Source organism: Syzygium oleosum, unplaced genomic scaffold, assembly GCF_021117445.2.
Source record: "Syzygium oleosum isolate NSW1041296 unplaced genomic scaffold, Sole_v2.1 Sole_v2.01, whole genome shotgun sequence".
In the NCBI taxonomy this organism is placed as follows: Eukaryota; Viridiplantae; Streptophyta; class Magnoliopsida; order Myrtales; family Myrtaceae; genus Syzygium; species Syzygium oleosum.
The window spans coordinates 30,172,776-30,191,028 of NW_026607485.1; the positions used below are offsets into that span (position 1 = coordinate 30,172,776).

The window sequence follows — 18,253 nt, forward strand, 5'->3', positions numbered from 1 at the left end:
ATGTGAAGGCCGCTTATTTGAAATCAATTTGTGAAAAAACAAATAAGAGGGAAGTTCATAAACTTTAATTATTAGTAAAATTAAAGTAATGGACATGGAGATGTGTTCTTAAATTTTAAATTTAGCCTTTAAAAGATTGAACGAAGCTGTCGTTTAAAGATAACGACACCAAATAGTATCCCTTAAGACATCTAATTGCATATCGACTCACTTAAGTGGTTTCCTCTAGGTGGCCGAAGGTCAAATCCTGCAAGTTCAGGAGTTGAACTCTAAGCCACCCTTACTGAAAGAGACTCATATATAATTGTCATGATTATACCTGTCAAAATGGGTTATAAGCCCATTCATTAACCCATATTTGAAGGTATGGGTGTTATATGTATTAGTTATTTCAATAAATGGGTCATCAATAACTTTATAATGGTAAAACACAAAATAATATGGTTTTAAATGGATTCACAACTTATTCAAACTCAACCCACCTTTATGACTCTCTCTTCACTCTCTCTCGCCCTCACTCGATCTCGCGTTTGTTCACTTCGTAGCTCGCGTTTGAGTTTTCCTAAATTAGATTAAATATAAAAATGTTTTAACAATTTGGGTCAGGTCGGGTCGGGTTGAGTATGGATCGCTATATTTGTATTGCATGGAAATAGGTCAATTTCAATCGGACCATTTTTTATCCAACCTACCCTTTTGATGACTCTAGTCATACCCATCTCAAGGACACCTCTTCGTGGTGAACAATGCGATGTCGGACTTGACAGACCCACCAACCAAACATTCTGAGTCATGGTGTGAATCCCATAGAATAATCTCCATGGAGGCAACTAAGTCGATCGTCTGTCTCGTCACTTCCTTCTAGCGGAAAAGAATAATCCACAAGAAACAGTCAAGAGTTCAACCCCCATTGGGTAGTTGACCCTGTACTGGCCCTTCAATCTCCATCGAATTTCGTCATCAGAGAAGAGATGATTAATCAAACAGACAACTAACTAAGAATCATTCTCAGGAGGAACTGAGATAACCTAATCGCTTGTTACGTAAGAACAGAGAATCATTCTACATACTCTAACGGGCCTATTCAACTGAATTTCCTCCCGAGGATAATGACGATTTCCTAGGTCGATTAAATGATCGTGCGTCTGGTTAAGTGGTAGATCCTAATTTGAAATGTTACCTTTTTCCAGTCTTGCCAACCGCCGTGTAGGTGAAGTTTGTGCTCGATGCCACTCGACCAAAATCACAAAGTGGTTTGCATTTCTCAATGGGAATTCGTGGAACCGAAAGTCCGAATCCATATAGATATATTATTATTCTTTCGGGGTTCTATCTTCTCATATATTGTTTTAGGGGACAGAGAGTCTTTGACATGGAATTTCTCCACATTATATATTGGTGAAGATTAAACAATGAACAGATCAAAACCCTTGATTGCATTATCTCATCTGAATATTTTTGCTTGCTATTTTGATTTGTTTTGACAAAGTCCACACGCAAATTCAGAGTCCCATTCTCCTAAGATGATCATCAAGATCGTATAAAACCTTCTGATGACTCATGAGCCAACCCCAACCCAACTCCACGTTGTTCAACTCTCTCTCTCTCTCTCTCTCTCTCTTTCTGCACCCTTTTCATCCACAGCTGGAGCATTTTCATCACTTTATTCGATTGGTGAAGGAGAAAGTAGGAAGAACTTGAAGCAGTGTGAATCAGCTGTTACAAAATGGCTAACAATACAAAGAAGGTAGGCAACAAGAAGAGCAAGCTCATCGCCTGCATTAAAGCCCCCCTAAGAATCTTCATGAAGGCCAAAAAGTTATACATAAGCAGCATGATGCAGTGCTCTGGGCGCGTCGGCAACGGAGGCTTTGTAATGGGCCCGGGCAGGCCAATCAACAATGAGCTGCCAAAGAGCTTGAGCGTCAGCTCGTCGAGTTCGAGCTTTCTCGCCGAGGAGGACCTTAGAGAACTCATAAGGGCTGCTTCTACCAGGGGCCAGCTGAACAGTATAATCCAGATGGATCTTGTCCTTCAGAGTCATCCTAAGACTAATAGGGGCTCCACAGCGGCGGCACCAGGTTACGTGCCTCGGAGTTTCACGATGAGCATCGGGAGGATCGACGAGGACAAGCCGTGCGAATTCGAAGACGTGGACATTTGCGTCAACACCGATGTGTGTCCAAGAAGCAGAAGCCATGCAGTTCCATGGAGGAGAGCTTGATTTTGAGCCACGGAGAATTACGAAGATCAATTGCTGCTTTTCCTTTTTCTATTTCTGGGTTTGATTTGTTAAGCAGAATCATTCTTTCATTTAATTTTTCCTTATGTTTTTTCTTTACTTTCAATACGACAATCAACGACAATAACAAATATATTAGAACTGATCTACCGACAAACTTACGTATCGGGTGATGTGGCAGGCACTCATCGGAAATTAAGACGGACGACTTACAGTCGGCTACATTAGCACGGCAATTTCAGATTCAATGTAGAAATGCCAAAGATTACTTTTGGTAATTGATTTGCTACCTTTGTGGCTATTGCTAAGTGATCACAGTGCCGTGAAATATATTATTAGATTATAATTATAATCATAGTGCCAGGCGTGTTAGCCTCCCTCACTCTGTCTTTCTTCGTCGAGACATCGCTGTAATGCGGCTGGGGCTTTTATCTTTTCCTTCCGTCAACTTTAGCCCCTCTCTCCAGTGATAATCGGTTCCGGGGTGGGACTCTGAAACTGGGAACTGCCCACTAAAGACCGGTTCCATAAAATAGAAACTAGGAACTGCCTGTTGGGACCCCGGTCTGATTCCCAGGTGGGTCCATGGACTAGTCCACCAAGTATTATTTCGAGCAATAGACCATAGAAGAGCAAAGCAGAGATGAAGACTCAATTTTCTCAGACACATTTTCCCCTGAAATATTCTTTTCGACATATGATATCCTTCTCGTTTGCTTGATGGCTCAAACCACTAAGATTTTTTATACTTTCATTCCACAATACCCAAGTTCCAATGCAAGCTTCACCTTTGTCAGCCTCTCCAACTTTGAACAGGTCCGGATCACCGACCGACCGAGAGCGAGATGAGGCGAGAGAGTCGACAAGGCTATGGTTTGTTTCTATTTTGAAAGAGATCGTGCAAGATGAGGTAAGAGGAGATGGAGGACGAAGAAAACTAATTAGGGTTTCTTTCCTTTTTATGGACCGAGAGTAAAAGGCATGAAACCCTTGATTGAGAGCTGAAATTTTAATATATGTACTGGTCCGGTCCAAATGGACGGGCGGGCGGTTCTACATCTAGAACTGGGAACCAGACCGGTCTCAATGGGAACCGCCTTGGGCTGGTTCGGTGCGGTTATGGGCAATTCCCGATTTTTTTTGCACACCCCTATCTCTCTCTACAATTTAATATTTGGATATAATCCTCGGATGATACCCATATCTACGTAGATAATAAAGATCAGGAAAAGAAAACCTTATCTAAAGTCTCAAAGGGACATTCATGTCCCGTTTGCTTTTTTTTCCACTAAAATATTATTCAAAGAAAATTTGATCATTGCATATAATCTATAATATCGGGTTTTCAAGAAATCCAAACCGAACCATTAGAATGTGAGCTGCTATGAACCGAACCGCAACTCGAAAGAAAAACCCAGTTCGGTTCGATTCTTTTTTTTTTTTGGCACCCCGGCTTCACCTACCTTCATTTTTGTCCTAGGCACAATTAGACACCACAATGGCGCAAGAAGGTTTCGGACTGCTCTTGTACGTCAAGAAGTACGGCTCCTATAACTATATCGTGCGTTTCGGTCGCTTAGAATAAGCTGTACACGACGACCAGGATTGAGCATAAGTCATTCTAGTTTTGGAACTGTTTTGTTACAATAAGTCATTGTATGTGTATAGCCAGTTCTGTCGTGTTTTCTTGAAAAATGTCTACTACATGAAATTATTGATACAAACTACTTTCATTGAATTCCTCCCCGACAAACCATCTCATTCAGGATTTGACCTCATTCTCCCCGAATCGATCCCCCTTTATCTCTTCTTCTGGATCACAGCCAGACGCAAAATGCTTGCCCCATGCTATCTGCCAGTCACCCGTCCGGGAATGAAATCAACTACACTCATTGATTCATAAAAAGTTTCGATGGCAACCAAGAAAAACTTCTGAGCGTTAGCAAGTAAAATCGATGATAAACATCGGCGAACAAAGCCGTCGATCCATACAGATTGGAAAAAACAAATGTTAACTTCTGCTCTGATTTCCTCTTTCTTTCTTTCTTTTTTCCTTTTTGCAGGTTGTGCTACTGCTGAGGAATATGTTCGCCACCGCATTGAGTCAAGATATTGTGACAATGCTGAATCTTTCTCTTCAGGACATGTACTTTTTTCATTGTTAGATAATCTGGTCAAGGGATCTTTACTGCTAGCAAAGTGTTATATTTTTAGAGATGATTTCATTCGTTGAAGCTGCTTTAAATTCCGCCACAGCCCTTTCATCTCTATTTTCTAATTAAGACCGTTCTTACTTTCGCATCCGTGGATGGAACCAAATGGTGGCATCCTCACTGATGATCATCTTAGAGCATGCACTTCATGTTTAGTCGAGTAAAATTAAGGACAGAACAAGACTTGAAAGAGAGAACGCGAATCCTCAGATTGTGTTGTGGCCATTCATTCTTAAACGGTGCATGCACGAGACTTAATGATCAATCAATAGACCTAGAACAGACATAGGCGAATTCCAGGACCCTCACCTACAGCAGAGCTTGACATGAAAGCCTTGCCTTGAGTTCAGCTGCCAGAGCATTCTTTCGGTGTTCAGGTATTGATCCCTAGTATCCCTGCGCAACTCATGAAGAATTAGTACAAACTCGTGCATAAATTAATTCACAAAAGCAAGCATTGAGGGCTCCAGGGGAATGAGGCAATTGAGTATGTGAAGAACTATTATGAACAAGTATATGGAAAAAGTCTATCTCCATTGAAATTGTACCAACACCTCTGATAGGTATTTGATCTCCCAGTTTATACCCCCATGCTCTGGCTCCATTGAAGCATCCAATCCACCTTTATCAAGAGCAATATCAAACGTTTCATATGAGAAATGGTGCAAATTGTAACAGTTAGAATCAAGATAACGGTGGACCCCAAAAAAAAACTGTAAATATCTTTCTGAGTGAAACAAACATATAAAAAGGTCAAAAGTTGAATAAGCAATCAGATAGAGACACGAGACGCTGAAGTTGAAAACCAAACATGTTGATGAAGAACCAATATACATGCTCAACAAAATTGAAGACTAGCATTAGTGCAGTATCCATCCCCTCTAACTTTAAAAAAAATACTTCACCGTCACAGCAGTAATCGAACAAACCAAAGGACTGACTATGCTCAAAATTAACAGAAGTTAAAGACATGAAGGATAACTAGGTAACTACACAACTACCATCATTCTTGAAATTCCCTCTCAAAATCTCCAAGTTCGTCAATCGTAAAGAGAAACCAATATTGAGTTCCGTTTCATATTCGTAGTTGAGAACTCTGCATTAAATTTACATAACAATTATAACCTGAATATTTTATATTGACGAATTATTGCAAGCAATACAAGTGTTTAATTTTTAGGAAAATATTTTTCAAATCATACATTTTCTGCGAAATAAATGGAATATAGGGTTTGACACTTTTAGAGTTAAGCCGTAAGCGATTATGAGTGATTGCGTAAAATATTATATGTCAGTTGTTTGGTTCGGGTCATGAACCGAACAGAAACTACACAATCCGAACTGGCAAAAAAAAGATCGTTTTATTCATTACCAGAACCAAATAAAAAATACATGAAATTTTCGGTTCGGTTCAATTTGGGTTACGGTTTGGTTTTGACACCCCTGGCAACCATCACGTTTGAAAAACTGCAAAGCTGGACATGGTTGGTCATCTCTAATTTTTCATTTATTCTTTTCCTGCTGTGCCTTAGGAGAGTTTCTTGTACTGGTGCCAACTAGATGAAATGAGAGAACATCTTATACTGAAAAGATCATCAGCTTTCGAATGAGACAGTCAAAGGAAGTTAAGGGGCAGCAAGTTCTTATTTAGATCTGATGAGATTGATAGGTTTTCGAGTTGTAATTTAATATAGCGTATCTTATTATTTTATTAAAGTCAATCATGTGCACAACTCTTGCTCAGTTGAGGGGTGTATATATATATATATATAATGTCTTACCATGACAAACTAATCACTATTTTCCATCCAATCACTGTGTACTACCACTCACAGATGGTCAATATACAGATGTTGGCTTTCACAAAGAAGGCACGACCTTTTCTTCACCCAAGTTTGTATCCTATATTTTGCGTAAGCTTTCTTAACTTTATAAATCACTTTGTAATTTTATCAAGTTCTACTTCCTTTGAGTGCGGATTACAGCCCTTGCAGATAATTTTACTTTGGGATATATTCACTAGAAGTCCTAAAACTTGTCACTAAAATGCAAGTGAATCCTAAAACTTGCAAAAAGTGCAATTAAATCCTAAAATTTGTCAAATTGATTCAAATGAGTCCTAAAATTAACACCATCCAATTTAACCAATGGAAAATGCTAACGTGATTTTTTTATTATTTTTTCTATCTTACGTGGCGATGATGTGGCTTTTTTATCATTTATTTTAATATTAATTTTATTTAAATTAAAAATAAACTAAAATTTAAAAATTTAAAAAAAAAGGGGAGGAGGAGGATAGGCGGGGAGGGCAAGCCCTGCCCTCCCCGCCGCCGCCGCCCCACCATTGTTGGGAGGGGATCACCGGCCCTCGCCAGGGTGAGGGCCTGCAGGCGGTCACCTACCGTCTGTGAGGATCGCCAGCCCTGGCCGGAGCCTAGCGACCCTCGCCTGCCGTCCCCCTACCCTCGCCGGCCCCTCCCAGCGATGGTGGGGTGGCGGCGGCGGCAGCAAGGGAGGCAAGCCCACCCTCCCTGCCTATCCTCCTCCTCGTCCTTATTTTTTTCTTTTTTCTTTAAATTTTAAATTGAATTTAAATAAAAGTAGTATTAAAAATCAAATTTCGGCCAAAACGACGTCGTTTTAGCCACGTCATCACCACGTAGGAGAGAGAAACTATTAAAATAAGCTACGTCAGCATTTTCCATTAGTAAGTTTGACGGTGTTAACTTTAGGACTCATTTGAACTAATTTGACAAGTTTTAAGACTTGAATGCACTTTTTACAATTTTAAAACTTCTAGTGAACATATCCCTTTTACTTTTATATCACAAAATTTCAGTATATATATATATATATGAAATTGGTGATTTGCTTCTTTTGCATTCTTGCCTACATATTCCTCTCCAATATCTCATTTTCTTTAGACAACTCTTCGTAGAAAATTATCCACCGGTTTAGAAGACAACTTAGGTATATGTACAGCCAATAATATATGCCGATCTGTAGTTCGCAGAGTGGAATTTCCATTTCGTATATATCAATATCGGTCTTCCGGATAGATTATCACTTTCAAATTGGACAAAAAAGAAAGAAAGTTATTTATTTTCATCTTTCTGGGGATATCGACGTAATAATTCTGGAGGTCGCAGGTGAATGGCGTAAGAAGTGGAAATATGGTACAACTTCATTATTAATCTTGTTTCACCAGCAACTTCTCGTTTATCTCTGATTTTATAGCAACAAAGCTGCATAATTAGTAATGTGACCAGATCATCATCAGAATCATTTGAGTCATATCATTCGAAAGACTGTTTTCTTGAAGGAGTTATCAATCGTCGAATTGAGTCATGCTTTCGTGCCCTCACATAACAATATAGTTTTTATTTAACAAGCAAATATACTAATCTAATTAATTTTATTTCGATTTTTGAGTTTCTCAATATTTATTCTTATAAATGTGTCGTGTCAGTTCGTCTTGGGGGTATGTAGTATTACGTAATGATGTTCTAAATAAGGTCTATTTGCGTGTGAGAGTTGTAAGAGTTCAAAAGTTTTCAACTTTGAGCTATTTTAGATAAGGCAAGTGGGGACCTACCTTGAGCTTTCAACTTTGCCAAGGCTAGCATTTTGATATAGAATAGTTAGCCTGTGATTATCTTGAAGAATGTGATCGCCGGAAATCTCGGCAGTTTTTCTGATTAGGCAGTTTTTTTTAGTTTAGGCAATTTCGAATTATCAATATTTCGTTTTTTTTACATTTAATGTGGCAAACTTATTTGAGTATCATGCTCCCGATACACCCCTCTATCCTAATCATAACTAGAGGGCGAGTTTTTCCGAAGAGGGAGGGAATGATGTAGAACAATTAGCCTGTGATTATCTTGAAGAATGTGATCGCCATAATCGCCGGAAATCTCGGCAGTTTGTTTGATTAGGTAGTTTTTTTTACTTTAGACAATTTCGAATTATCAATATTTCGTTTTATTTTATTAGATAAGATTAGATTTGATTTTATTAGATAAGATTAGATTTGATTTTATAAGATTAGATTTGATTTGCTTTGATGTTATTTTCATTAATTCGGATATCTTTAGGAGTCCTATCATTATAAAAGGACGTCCAGCTTTGTATTCAGATATTATGAAATTAAATTGAATTCCAGTCGAATCGTGGAAGAGTTTTTTAAGTTATCGCTTCTATCTGCGTCATTTGGTATCTGAGCAGGTTTCTCCTATGACGATGGTGAATAACGTGAATATCAATCTCCCCACTGCTGAGGGCCGTGAAAGTGAGCCTATTACGCGGGCTGAGTTCAATCAATTCGTGGATCAAACCGATCGGAGGTTTCAAGAGATCCTTGATGCCATCCAGCGTTTGTCCACAAACCATGCGCATGGCGTTCTTCCAGCTGAGCGAATTGCTGACTTTCGTGATCCCGAAGATGCTATGGGGCGTGGAGGAATTCCCCGACATAGGCGTCAAGACTATGTCGAGGATACGGAAGACGAAGACGATGATTTCCGGCGATTACGGCGATCACATTCTTCAAGATAATTACAGGCTAACTGTTCTACATCACATTTGGCCAGAAAGGTCCCAAAAAAACTTTGCCAAATACTCAAAATTTTCCCCTAGTGGTTTTGAAGGCCTAAAATCCTTTGAGAAAGTTGAACCAGACGCACCCTTCAAACGCTTGGTAAGAGTTCAAATGTGAATTTTTTAAGTTTTGGGCTCTCTTAGGCTCCATTTATTTCGCGGAATATGAGTAATTTGAAAAATATTTTCCTAAAATGATTACTTGTATCACTAAAAATAATCAGTTAATTAAAAAAACTTCATTATTGATAATAATTTATATTTAAATATTTTTTGTCAAAATAATTTTATTGTTCATTTTTATAAACAATACAAGCAATCGTTTTTCAGAAATTATTTTTCAAATAACTCATTTTCTGCAAAACAAACGGACAACTTTTTAAAATTCTAGCGGGTCAAAACCCTACTAAAGATATATTGGTTCCTAAGATTCTTAATTTGAATGCAGGAACAATTTTTGGAGTTGAGACCACGGCTTAGGAGTTGAGATCGTGGCTCTGGCTCCATTTGTTTTGAAGAAAATGAACAATTTGGAAAACGATTTATTAAAAATGATCATTTATATCGCTTGAAATAATTAGTCGAAAAAATATATTTTCATGATCGATAGAAATTTATATTTAAATATTTTTGTGGACGACGAATATTTTTTTCGACCATTCATTTTTATAAATAATACAAGTGATCATGTCTAGGAAAATGTTTTTCAAATCATTCATTTTCCGTGAAACAAACACATCCTAGAGTGAGCAATTTTTAATATATCGAGCTAATCCAGATTTTGACGATTGACTCGTCGCCCCTTATGACGTTTGAGTTAATTTCAGACAAGCTTTTTGGTTTTACGCATTTACTCTAATAAATCAAAATTTGACTTTGTTTTGTGGTTGTGGGCTGTATTTCACGTGTATCATATACCTCTTAATAATGAATGAAAAATCCATTTATGTTTTTTTTTATCAACGGATTTTGTTTGTAACTCCACTTATGTTGCGGAAAGGGAATAATTTAGAGAAAATGATCGCTTGATCGCTTGAAATAATTAGTTGATAAAAAAAATTCATTATTAACAACTATTTATGTCTAAATATTTTCATGGACGATAAAAAATGTTTTCGTTCATTTATTATTATAAGTGATATAAGTAATCATTCTCGGAAAAATATTTTCTAAATCATTCATTTTTAGCAAAATAAATATATCCTGTGACATTTTTTTTTAGTCTAGTGACAAAGAAAAATCCATACATACATAATTGATGAATTAAAGGTTTGAGTGGGGTCGGATGACCTACTAAAGTAATGACCGTGCTATCTCTATGCACCTTGCTAACTTCACAATCGAACAAGACTGTAGTCACAACTTAAATAGGAGTTGGATATATACAATTCAATCGAGTTACACATAGGTTCGATTTCTCGAACATGACTAGCTGCGCACAACCACACCAAAGTAGCTTGCCTTCAAAATTACGTTCTCCCACGTTTATATAATCGATACAATCGATTCTAATCACCAAGACACTAAGGTATCTTCGGTGAACCATCATCAATCATGACATTCCATTAGTGCTATGACCACTATCTTGCTTACAATAAGTTATTAACCAATTGAAATGTAATAAATGCGTGAAATTTACGTTGTGCTCTTTTTGTTAACATCCCTACCCTCTTGGATCGCCGGTGGGAGTGAGCCAAATCGGATAGTCATGTTCAAATTCAACGTAGATGAGGCGCTTTGTGTGCATTCATAAAGTATAGAACCTAATGCTCGAATATGTCATCTCGAAAAAAAAAATTAAGCTAAGAAAAAAAAGAGTTGTGAAACTTGTAAACAACCCAAGTTTAATCTATGTGGTTGTGTTAGAAATCAAAACATACGCTAATCTCTTTCTAGGATTTCAAAATGTAAGATTTGATTAAATTTTTTTTTTCCCACCAGAGCATAGTTCGGTAAGTATGGATCGTAAAACGAGCATCACACAAATGGAGGCGCCTAATTATAGAGATATGATTGGTCAAGGTGTTGAATCAAAGGGAAAATCAAATCATATTTCCTAAATTATATTGACGAAACATTATTATGTCTTAAACTTTTTATTGATACAATAAAGTCTTGAACCTTTAATAAAAAAATAGAATCTGAGTTTTAATACTTTTGTTTGGTGCAATCAAGTTTTAAACATTTCCTAAAATGTGCACGTTCAAGTCCTAAACTTACATTGAAAAGTACAATTTAAGGATGTCTAGAAAAAGCTAAATTTTCAAGTGTCTCCGAAGCAATATTTGGATACAATTCACCGAACGGACTTGGTTGTTTTCATTGGAAGATTTGGGATTTGATGCGCTAATCAAAAGTCAGGACTCGATTAACACGAAGTTTAGAACTTTCAATGCATTTTTTTCCTCCATTAAATCAATCACTTAGGTACGAATTTCACATTCTTGAAAGCTCAAATAGATTACTCGCCAGACTTGGAAAACGAAATTTTCCAAAACAAAAGCTTAGCAGGCGTGATGTTACTTTATCCGATGCCAACTTGTGCCAGTGGAAAATCCATTATCACAGCACCATGTTAAAGTCCTTATGCTCATACATGATGCTATATATTTTCACGCAATAATGGGTTCGGTTAAAACCTACTAATCACAAGGACAACGGCATACCAGCCGACTACATCCATTGGAGTTTAAGCATTATTAGTACTAATAAAGCGATGCGATCTACCGTCGCTCACTATGTTTTCATTTGCCGTCTCGATTACAAGATCTTGACACGTGTCCATTATTCTATGATTCTTACTAGGGGTAAGCATAATCTGGTTTTAATCAAACCGAACCAAATTGTTCATTTACGAGAGGTGATTTTCCAAAAAAGGTTCATAATTTGCACCCGGGTCGTTGTTTGGTTTGGTCTCAAAAAATTTAGAATCAAACCAAACCTCAAAACTGTATTTTACATATATGATGTGTATGTTGGGATTATCAATTTAGCAATCGTTTTTTTCTTAATGTTTAAGGTAACATCATGAAGAACATCATACTTTGTTGTTCAATTTTGACTTTCGTTGTCCAATTTGGATCGAGATGCTAAGATTGACATGTATTTCTCTTATGGCGATATTGGAAAAGTTTTAGTAAAATGCGAATCTCTTGATTCAAGATTTGATTCGGTTTGAAACCAGCATGTAGTTTGGTCCGGTTCCAGCAAGTAAAATAAGAGTTTTTGTCCGACTGTACTAGTACTGTTTCATTTAGTTTGGCCTTCAAACCGCATCGAACTATACCGAGCCCATCCCTGATTCTCACCGCACTTGGTTAAATCTTCACCGAACTCGTTAATCCTTCGGTCCCTCTCTTCTTGTACTCTTTAGCCATTGCGTTCGACAATTGTCGCGTCATGCACCGTCGCCGCCACCAGCAAAGTCGACGCCATCACCTCCGAGTCAAGTCGCCACCACAAGCATTGTCCCGAGCCCCGCAAATCTTCATGTTCATCACCACTCTCTCGTGCGTGCCTAGGGAATAAAGGATCCACATCCATAAATGAGTCCGTCATTGTGCATTTTCGTCAAGTATAGCTGGATTGCATGAGATGCATAAAACAATTTATCATATAGTATATGGCTCTTTGGATATGTCACAACTTAGGCAAATGGATAGGTAGAAGCAATAGGGTAGCAACATCCTAGTTGTTACATGGGTTAAGCGGGTTTGAGACATAAATATTCAATATGTAGACGATAATGGAAAACCTCCGGAGAGGGGACACCATTATCGCCTTCCCCACTGATGTGCAAGTGCTATGGCCTTTCTCGTAACAAGAGATTTTCCGAATCGACGTAGTAAAAACTTGATGCATTCACCTGAAATTACCACTCGAAGGTCGTTTGAGTTTGATATATCAACATATCTAGTTGTATCCACATTCACTAAAAACCTTAAAGCCGATGAGTTACAGGCCAATCCGAACAATATCAACTGCTCCATGTTACACCAAATCCTAGACGCGAGACATCAATCGCCCAACATTCTCACATGTGCACCTTAACAAGATTAACATAGGCATACTATTATTGTAAACGAATTTGAAACAGACTGACTCCTTCGAAAGTGTTGGAAGTCCTTACCACTTAGCCACCACGATCAGCAGCATGAATGATACAGTGCTAGTGTGAATAAACTTTGTACCCACATTCTTTAAAACCCTTAAAGTTAATAAGTTATGGGCCAATTTGGTTCTATCAACGGTTCCACGTTACACCGCATCGTCGACGTAGGACATTAATTGCCTAAAATCCTCATGCGTGCACCTTCTAACAAGATTAGGGGTCCAGGCAAACTATTATTGTAAACGAATTCAAGACTGACGAATCCTTGGAAAGTGTCGCGAGTCCTTACCACTTAGCCACCACGATCAGCGGCATGGATGATGCCCGGTGTGAATAACTTTTGGACTAGACCTAATAAAAAAGGCCATTGGTTTTGACATTTGTCGTCTCGTTTTCGGTCACATTCCACATTAATCCTCCTTGGTCAGGATCCAAAAAACACCCTAGTGATCATACACCCAACTCTCTCTGACCACACTACTACTCAGTACTCACGCTGTCAAAACTGGGACCATCCCCATCTCCCGTCGTCTGATTTTTTATCTTGGCTCGAAGTTTTGGTTTTACTTATGCACCCCGACTTCTCCTTTTTCGGTCGGATGAAGACGCCATCTCTCTCTCTCTCAAAATCGCAGGTGGGTTTTGCAGATCTAACACGTCTCCAACACACACACATCTCTCTCTGTCTCTCTCCCCATTTCATGCTTCTTTCTCTTACCAGCAGCAGAAGCTGATATAAGAACAAGACACCAAACTCTCTCACCATCACACCACTCCCACCTTCTCACCATCATCATCCTTTTTTTTTGGTTCCTCCCGGATTTGATTTCCTCCTCGTATACCCATCACCATCTCTCGCTCTCTCTCCTTATTCGTTCTAGTTTCGCTTTCCCTATTTCCAGTTTTCCTCGCCCAACGCCTCTTTTTTCCAGCCAAAAACCTCTCTTTGTCCCGTTCTCTCGAACCTTTTTGTCGTCGTCAGAGAAAGAAAGAACCCTCCCGATCCCACGCCGTTCAGTGGGCAGCGTCTGAGCCAACAAATGCCACGAACACTTCTCAAACCAAAAAGTTAGGAAGCTACCCCTTGAATTTCGCAAATATCCTTTCGACATATTCTCTTTTCTCTTTTTTGACAAAGAAAGAAAGGAAACGGGTGGATTCGAATGGGGAACTGCCAAGCGGCGGAGACGGCGGCGGTGGCGATCCACCACCCGACCGGGACCAAGGTGGAGAGGATACACTGGTCCGTGAGCGCCCACGAGATCATGTCAGCGAACCCGGGGCACTATGTCGCGCACCTGATAGCCGCCTCTCCTCAGGCGGCGGCGGCAGCAAAGGGGGAGAGCGGCTCCCCGTCAAGGCAGCTCAGGCTCCTGCGGCCCGACGACACTCTGCACATCGGGCAGGTCTATCGGCTCATTAGCTTCGAAGGTATGTCCAGAGTTTTCACGCGTAGCCACGGATTCTCCGGGCTCTATGTTTTCTTACTTTTCGGTTTCTGAAGAGTTCGGTTTGTTCTTCTTCTTGCTGGGTTTGGTGGAAGATGTGTTGAAGGAGTTTGCGGCGAAGAAGTGCGTGAAACTGGGGAAGCTGCTGGAAAGATCAGGAGGGGTCGGAGTCGAGTCGAAGGAGAAAGAGTCGACGACGAGTCGGGGGCCGAGTTCAAAGCGGGACTCGGCGTCTGCTGACAACTGCGTGTCCACGAAGGTATTTTCTCGAGCTTAGCACCAAAGCATATACTTCCATTTGGTAAAATTCTATGAACATTTTTGTTGTCAATCTTGCCCACCAAAATGACTTGTTAAACTCATTTTACAAAAAAAAAATATCAATTTTTAGATGGGAAAGAACCACCAAAAACCTTAAACTATGTCCTATGTGACACTTTTACACAAACCCCAAAATATGCCAGGGTAACACATTTACCCCATACTTTTCTTGTGACATAAAAAACTCCAAACTATATGATACTTTTACCCCATGTTAAGGTTCTGTCGGATGATTTTCAAGTCAAAATAATGTCGTTTATATCACGTGAGTATCATGTCAACACCGTTTACTTTCTGGATCCAACGGTGCTCATTGACGAAGGGTAAATGTGTCACACCGATATAAATTTGGGATTTTTTGAGTCACAAAAAAAAAAGTTAAGAGTAAATGTGTAACAGTAAACATAGTTTGTAGTTTTCTGTGGCTTTTAGCGTTTTTAAAAACATCGATTATATTACTACGCACTTCACGGAAAAGATTAATCATTAAGTATTATTATATTCATTCATGAACTACTTAATGGAATTAGTGGGTTACGCATTAATGATGACGTGGAAACGTGATGATTATGCAAATCCTTGTTTAATGTTTGTAGCGTAAACAAAGAGTCGAAATAAGGGATTTCCCTCCACATTGGATACCCGAAATCAGGGAATAGAAGCTTTGGATCCTTTCTATTCCTAATGGTCGGATCCCGCCAAATAAATCCTAACTTTCCTTTGACATCCGTAATTTCTTTCTTTAATAATAATTTACCCGTTACATATCATTTCGTAACTTGTCTTTACATGGTGAAGCTTCCTATTATCCTCGTGAGCTTTTTGAGTCCTATGATTTGTAATATTCCTCAAAACATTAGTAATCTCTACCTAAGTTAATAGCAGATTTCTTTTCGTGTCGTTACTAAATTCCCTAATGAATCGCGACTTCCCTTAGGGTACGTAATTGCCGTCGCTAATAGTAACTTATCTGTAAAATATTCTTTCTGACTTTTCTTTAGAGGGCGTAATATCCCTTGGAAGGTTGTAAGTTCTCTGGATCAAATAGTAATCTGCCTAAGTTATTAGCAAATTTGTTGTGTTCCATTGTTAGTGAAATACTCACTTTCCTCGACACTTATTGAGGTTTTGCAACTTACGTGTGTCGGTAAGTTTCCCTACTCCTTAAAACTCTTCTTAATCAAATGAATGTATGATCGCTTTTGCATCCGTAATTTTTCTTTAACATCCATAAGTTATAACGGATTATAATTTTGCAAAGTAGATCTAACGGATCACCCTTTTCCCTTTTTTATCCCACGATCCAAATTGAATGCTTGATCGGGCCCGTAAACACACTTAGGGACAGAAGAAATTCACCTTCATGGTCATGCAATGCATTAAACTTTTATCAGGAGAGGAAGAGACAACAGACTAAGGTGAATAACATTGACTATATTGCTCTTTTCTCAGAACCAAAATGTCTAACTTCACGTGCGTCCTCAGTAATCGTTTGATTAATTAGGAATTCAATTAGTATGCCATACTTCGTTTAGTCGTTTTCTTTTATTTTTGTGGGTCCGGTTAGTTTTCCTAGACATTCATTTTCATTTGATGTTCCATAAAGTTAACCTAACCCCATCTTTCTTTCGGCCATATTGACCCTATTTCATTTCCTTGCACATGTGACATGAACCCACATGATTGGATCCTAAGAACATACAAAATGCTTGGAATATTAAATTTGTGGATCGATTCATCTTCCACCACATGCATAATAGTGGATGTGAGCTAGCTTGTTAAGAACTAAAATATATTTCAAGCCGCTTTAACACGATAGTTAGACTAAACGTTTTCACAGAGTTTTATATTGGTGTCAATGACAGAGGTCTCAATTTCAATACCTCACACTTCAGGTAACAATATCTCTCTCACCCACAGGCATCCGATTGGCGCGCTTATAGTCTTCACCAAAATCGACTTTTTGAGTGAGGGAGAGTGTCAAGATATGATATATATTCCGCACGGCTCTCTCGACACTTTAAGCCATTAGAATATTAGCATGAATGATTTCGCATATTACTTTAAATCAACATGATTTACAATTTATGTCTGTTACCAATTTCATGGAGAACACCAGAAATATAAAATTAACTTGACATGATCATGGTTTTTCTATTTGCATGATCTTGTCCTCACATGAGATCATTCAATTTGTTTCCTTATCTCTTCTTTTAAATAAAGTTGTACAAACACTCTTTGTACTTTGGCCTTTTTATCTAGTGACATATTATACTTTTATATTTGTTAAAAGTAACCCTCCTACTTTTACAATTTTCACTTAGAACTGATCAAGATGGGTTCTTGAGGAAATTGCAAACGCACTTGGCTGTTTCCACCACACTAAAAGTACACAAGTCGCTAGATTAGAAACACACGCAAAAAACAAGGATGTTTGAGCAATTTATCCTAATTTTACCCCGCACGACATAGCTCAATCAAGCCTTCAATTTTTCTCTGTCTTTCTTTGTTAAGATTTTTAATTTGCAGGAGGAGCAGGAGGTTGATGAAATGGGAAGCAGCAGCAGCTGCGGCGGCGGCGGTCCCGGCGGTGATAGCTTGAGAGGGGTGATGGGTGGTGGTAGGCAGTGGAAGCCAGCCTTACAAAGCATTTCAGAGATTGGATCTTGAACAATACTCTCCCTCTCTCGGTCGAATAAATACAAAGTGCCACCAAAAGTTGTCCATACTTTTGTTCACTTTTCACCGTCTCCGATGTCGTAACTAGCACTGTCCCCGCTAATCAAACTGGTGTCTCCCTTGTGTTCTAGTGCGTTTTAGGAGTGACACTTGATTGGCAATGTTTGGCTTTATGTAGATGCATTAGATTAGGATGCGTCGCTTACTTGTCTCTTTAGAAGCGTGGGGATGATAATGATGGTTGATGACTGCTCCAGTTGCAATTTCTAATTAATCTATAGTTGCTGACTGCGAAATCAACAATCGCTATAAATTTCTACATCTCGTCAATCAATCAATCTGTTGATCTCGTGTTACCATGATCCGGATCTAACGAAAGACACTAGAACTGCTTTTGATGACATAATTCAAATGTGTGATTAATAAGGAAAGCCTTTCATATACATGTGAACGTTTGAAGGTAAATTTGAAAAGTTTAAGCTAAGTAATAGTGCACTACAAAAAAACAAGGGATTAGCGACGAATTTTGCGACGAAAAATTTAGCAAAATCCGTCGCAAATCGAATTTGCGACGGAATTAGCGACGGAAAAAATTCCGTCGCTAATAGGGCGTCGCAAAATTTTGCGATGGAAAATTTCAATT

General features: G+C 38.7%; 1 protein-coding gene across 3 annotated transcripts; it reads left to right on the top strand.

Moving 5' to 3' along the window:
• The first annotated feature begins 13,770 nt into the window (after nt 1–13,770).
• On the top strand, nt 13,771–17,718 carry LOC115691576 (uncharacterized). Of its 3 annotated transcripts, none has more exons than XM_056311220.1 (3): nt 13,771–14,593; nt 14,706–14,869; nt 17,446–17,718. In XM_056311220.1, the coding sequence occupies exons 1-3, from the start codon at nt 14,326–14,328 to the stop codon at nt 17,599–17,601; spliced, it is 588 nt and encodes a 195-aa protein (XP_056167195.1). In that variant the 5' UTR covers nt 13,771–14,325; the 3' UTR covers nt 17,602–17,718. The 3 variants fall into 3 exon arrangements, with proteins under 3 accessions (XP_056167195.1, XP_030474120.2, XP_030474118.2); XM_030618260.2 differs by lacking the exon at nt 17,446–17,718 and adding an exon at nt 15,528–15,831; XM_030618258.2 differs by having other exon boundaries at nt 13,776–14,593; nt 17,461–17,718.
• The last annotated feature ends 535 nt before the right edge of the window (nt 17,719–18,253 follow it).